Consider the following 4947-nt stretch of genomic DNA (forward strand, 5'->3'; position numbering starts at 1 on the left):
GATCACCTGTGGTCAGGAGTTCGAGACCAGCCTGGCCAACATGGTGAAACCCCATCTCTACTAAAAATACAAAAATTAGCTGGGCATGGTGGCAGATGCCTGTAATCCCAGCTACTCAGGAGGCTGAGGCAGGAGAATGGCTTAAACCTGGGAGGTGGAGGTTGCAATGAGCTGAGATTATGCCACTGCACTCAGCCTGGGTGACAGAGCAAGACTGCATCTGAAAAAAATAAAAAAGTAAGTAAGTAAATAAATGATGGCTCAGCGCAGTGGCTCACGCTTGTAATCCCAGTACTTTTGGAGGCTGAGATAGGAAGATCGCTTGAGTTTAGAAGTTCAAGACCAGCCTAGCAACATAGCAAGACTTCCTCTCTGCTAGACGTAAAAATACCATCCTGGCTAACGTGGTTAAACCCTGTCTCTAGTAAAAATGCAAAAAATTAGCTGGGATTACAGGTGTGAGCCACCGTTCCCTTCCAGTTTGAGGGTTTTGGGTATTACATACAATGCTGTAATTAATAAACATTGTGTGACTAAAGTCTTGATTGCATCTCTGGTTTTCTTGTTTCCTGTATTAAGAGCAGAGCTATGGACCTTATTTTAAGACCATTGTTATATTATTTTCTAGGAAATTATGCTAAATTACCCATTTTCACCCCCAGAGAAAAAGCTGTATTTGAAAGTTCCTATTTAGCTACACTGTAGTGAGCTTTGAGTGTTGCATTTCTTTGATCTTGCTGGTGTTCTTATAGATGAACAGCACAGCCAGTACTCTAAGTTGCTGCTGGCCACTAAGGAGCAGGTGCTGCACCGGGTAGTTCTGGAGGAGAAAGTAGCACTAGAGCAGCAACTGGCAGAGGAGAAGCACACTTCCGAGTCCTGCTTTATTGAGGCAGCTATCCAGGAGCTCAAGGTAAGAGGATGCATTGGAGACGCTAAACCTTTTCACTGTCGGGGGTCTCCGGTTAAAACTAGAAATGCTAAACCTTTTTACTCTGTCGTGGGTGAGTGGATGGTCACTGGGAATAAGTTACTTCCATCCCACGTTTAAGACCACATTAAGACAATAAGCACACATTCCACATTAAGACAAGCAGAGAATGGCTAAAAAAGCCAATTTGTTTTGGGCTTTGGTGATGGGAGAGAAGGTTTAACCTAGGGCTTTTAAAGCTCTTTCTAGAGCTAAAAGGAACAAGTCAAAATGATTTTATAACTAATTGTGACAGTGGAGTTTTTTAGATAAGCTAGGTTCTTAAAGGAAAGTAGAGGTTTTTGCTTTCTGAGAAAATACTTAGATTTTATTCTAGAGGTATTTTAAGATAAATTTTGGGCTGGGCGTGGTGGCTCACGCCTATAATCCCAGCACTTTGGGAAGCCAAGGTGGGCAGATCACGAGGTCAGCAGTTCCAGACAAGACTGGCCAACATTGTGAAACCCCGTCTCTACTAAAAATACAAAAATTAGCTGGGTGTGGTGGTGGGTATTTGAATTTCTGGCTTTTTGACTCCCCAGGTCTCTTTTGGTCAGAGTCCTGTATATTTAACTTTTGCTTTCTTTCTATAATACATCGCTGCCATATTTATCCAAATGGCATTATAGGCATAAGAAAGGCAACATAGAATTAGAGCTGTCCAGGCTGAGGTGGGGTTAGCTAAACCCCTCCTACTGCTCTGGGCCTTTGTCTGAGCATAGTTTGTAAAAAGTAGGTTCTTAGATTTTTTTTTCTGGAAGCTTTTGTATGGTGTTTTCAGTGTCAGATTCTTCTTCCTTTCTGTTTTTAACTTTTAAGTTCAGGGGTACAAATGTAGGTTGTTACATAGGTAAACCTGTGTCATACAGATTATTTCACCCAGGTATTAAGCCTAGTACCCATTTGTTGTTTTTCCTGAACCTCCCTTCTCCCACTCCCCACCCTCTGATAGGCCTCATTGTGTGTTCCACACTACGTGTCCATGTGTTCTCATCATTTAGCTCCCACTTAGAATTGAGAACATGCAATATTTGGTTTTCTTTTTCTTTTTTTTTTTCTTTTTAGACAGCGTAGCTCTCTTGCCCAGGCTGGAGTGCAGTGGTGCAGTCTTGGCTTACTGCAACCTCTGCCTCCCAGGTTCAAACAGTTCTCATGCCTCAGCCTCCTGAGTAGCTGGGATTACATTACATGGTATGCACCACCATGCCTGGCTAATTTATTTTATATTTTTAGTAGAGACAGGGTTTCACCATGTTGGCCAGGTTGATCTCGAACTCCTGGCCTCAAGTGACCCAACCCCCCTCAGCCCCCCACAGTGCTGGGATTTACAGGCTTGAGTTACTGTACTTGGTCGGTATTTGGTTTTCTCTTCCTGTGGTGGTTTGCTAAGGATAATGGCTACCAGCTCCATCCATGTCCATGCAAAGGACATGATCTCATTCCTTTTTATTGCTGCATATTATTCCATGGTGTATGTGCACCAGATTTTCTTTATCCAGTTGATCATTGATGGGCATATAGGTTGATTTTATGTCTTTGCTATTGTGAATGGTGCTGCAGTGAACATACATGTGCATATGATATTTTTTTTTTTTTTTTTTTGAGATGGAGTTTCGTTCTGTCGCCCAGGCTGGAGTGCAGTGGCGCGATCTTGGCTTACAGCAGTCTCCGCCTCCCAGCTTCAAGTGATTGTCCTGACACAGCCTGTCAAGTAGCCGGGATTACAGGCAGTCGCTGTCACACCCGGTTAATTTTTAATTTTTTATTTTTTTGAGACGGTGTCTCCCTCTCTTGACCAGGCTGGAGTGCAGTGTCACGATCTTGGCTCACCACAACCTCTGCCTCTTGGGTTCAAGCGATTCTCCTGCCTCAGCCTTCCAAGTAGCTGGGGTTACAGGCACTTACCACCATGCCTAGCTAATTTTTGTATTTTTAGTAGAGACGGAATTTCACCATGTTGCCCAGGCTAGTCTGGAACTCTTGGCCTCAAGGGATCCACCCACCTCGGGCTCCCAAAGTGCAGGGATTACAGGCGTGAGCCACTGTGCCTGGCTGTATCTTTACAGCAGAATGATTTATATTCCTTTGGGTATATACCCAGTAATTGGATTGCTGGGTGGAATGGTATTTACATCTTAGGTCTTTGAGGAATCACCACACTGTCTTCCACAATGGCTGAACTGATTTATACTCCCCAGTGTCAGATTCTAAGCAGAATGCAATTCTTAGTGGATATTGCATACTTTTTGCTTCTTGTTTCCCTCAAAGTTAAGATGTTTAAGCACCTAACTCCTTCCCATTGGGTCTCACTGCCTTTTAACTTTTGGTCCTGTTGAGAGGCCATTCTAAGCCCTTGCCCTTCAAGCCAAGTATATTTCTGGAAACTTAACTTTCTCTGGTGTTCTCTCTGGCGGTGTTAGACTCGGGAAGAGGCTCTGTCAGGATTGGCTGGAAGCAGAGGGGAGGTCACTGGTGATGTGTCTGCCCTGGAACAACTGGTGCTGATGGCTCCCTTGGCGAAGGAGTCTGTTTTTCAACCCAGGAAGGTTAGTGTGTCCCTGTTACTAAGTGGCTGCCATTCCTCAAATGCTGCCATGAGGCATTACTGTGAGATCTAAACCTTCTCAGAAGAAGAGGGGACAATAAGTATTTTCTGTGTGCTTGTTACTAGTTCTTTCCCCAGGGGCGTTAAATCAATGAACATGACAGCTAAGATAAACACCTGGGGAGCTTGGTTCTTAGGCCTACATTTGCCACATTACTTCTGGAAAGTAGGAGATATACTTTCTGTTGATCTCGAGTTTGCTCCAACAGGGTGTGCTGGAGTATCTGTCTGCCTTCGATGAAGAAACCACGAAAGTTTGTTCTCTGGACGCTCCTTCTGGACCTCTTGCTCTCCCTCTAGTAGAAGAGGAGGAAGTAGTGTCTGAACCGGAGGCTGAGGGGTTGCCAGGGGCCTGTGATGACTTGGAGTTAGCAAATGACAATCTTAAGGAGGGGACCATTTGCATTGAGTCCAGCCAGCAGGAACCCATCACCAAGCCAGGCTTCACACACCTCAGCAGCTCTCCTTGTTACTACTTTTACCAAGGTGAGGGTGCTTGAGCAGAGGAGGATTGGGTTGTCACAGAGGTGTTTCAGAGAGGTGACCTGGCTCTCTAAGCAGAGGAGGTATCTTCACTAGATCCTGGGGCTTGGATGACTTGTGCCTTTGGGCATGGGGAGGGGTGAGGGGCTTTCTGGGGGCTGGCCAAGACTGGTGTGTGATCAAGCCCCTTGTCCTCAGCGGAAGATGGGCAGCACATGTTCCTGCACCCTGTGAATGTGCGCTGCCTGGTGCGGGAGTATGGTAGCCTGGAGAAGAGCCCTGAGAAGATCTCAGCAACTGTGGTGGAGATTGCTGGCTACTCCATGTCTGAGGTGAGAAACAGACACCTGTAGAAACAGATGGTCAGGCAGCAATCTTAACCTAATCTCTGAGTAGGCGTAGCCACCCTAAGCTCACAAACCTTCAAAGCCTTTAGTTTTTGTATTTTTAGTCTTTCTGTCAGTGATGGTGCTATGAATTACTTGTAAGTTAGGTGCCCCTCAGCATGACAAGGTTCTGTTAAATCAGTTACTGCTGCTCCCCGCTTCTCTGGCTTATTGATTGTAGTTTGGGGATGTAGAAATTTCTCCCTTTTATTCAAGATGGAGTTCATTTTTGTTTCTTTTCCTCCTTACTGCTTGGGAGAAATGTCACAAATTTGTTTTAAAGTTTAAAATTAGACTCTTGGGCCGGGCGCGGTGGCTCAAGCCTGTAATCCCAGCACTTTGGGAGGCCGAGGCGGGTGGATCACGAGGTCAAGAGATCGAGACCATCCTGGTCAATATGGTGAAACCCCGTCTCTACTAAAACTACAAAAAATTAGCTGGGCATGGTGGCGCGTGCCTGTAATCCCAGCCACTCAGGAGGCTGAGGCAGGAGAATTGCCTGA

At 45.4% G+C, this 4947-nt stretch overlaps 1 protein-coding gene across 1 annotated transcript in view; it reads left to right on the forward strand.

Moving 5' to 3' along the window:
* Nucleotides 1–4947, forward strand: part of RNF10 (ring finger protein 10) — a 50806-nt gene that overhangs the window by 33845 nt on the left and 12014 nt on the right. Inside the window, exons 6-9 of the mRNA XM_037731949.1 lie at nucleotides 753–913; nucleotides 3391–3516; nucleotides 3785–4061; nucleotides 4257–4390. Coding sequence (XP_037587877.1) covers nucleotides 753–913; nucleotides 3391–3516; nucleotides 3785–4061; nucleotides 4257–4390 — 698 coding nt within the window. The remainder of the gene's footprint in view (nucleotides 1–752; nucleotides 914–3390; nucleotides 3517–3784; nucleotides 4062–4256; nucleotides 4391–4947) is intronic.

This window comes from Cebus imitator, unplaced genomic scaffold (assembly GCF_001604975.1).
Source record: "Cebus imitator isolate Cc_AM_T3 unplaced genomic scaffold, Cebus_imitator-1.0 Scaffold434, whole genome shotgun sequence".
Taxonomy (NCBI): domain Eukaryota; kingdom Metazoa; phylum Chordata; class Mammalia; order Primates; family Cebidae; genus Cebus; species Cebus imitator.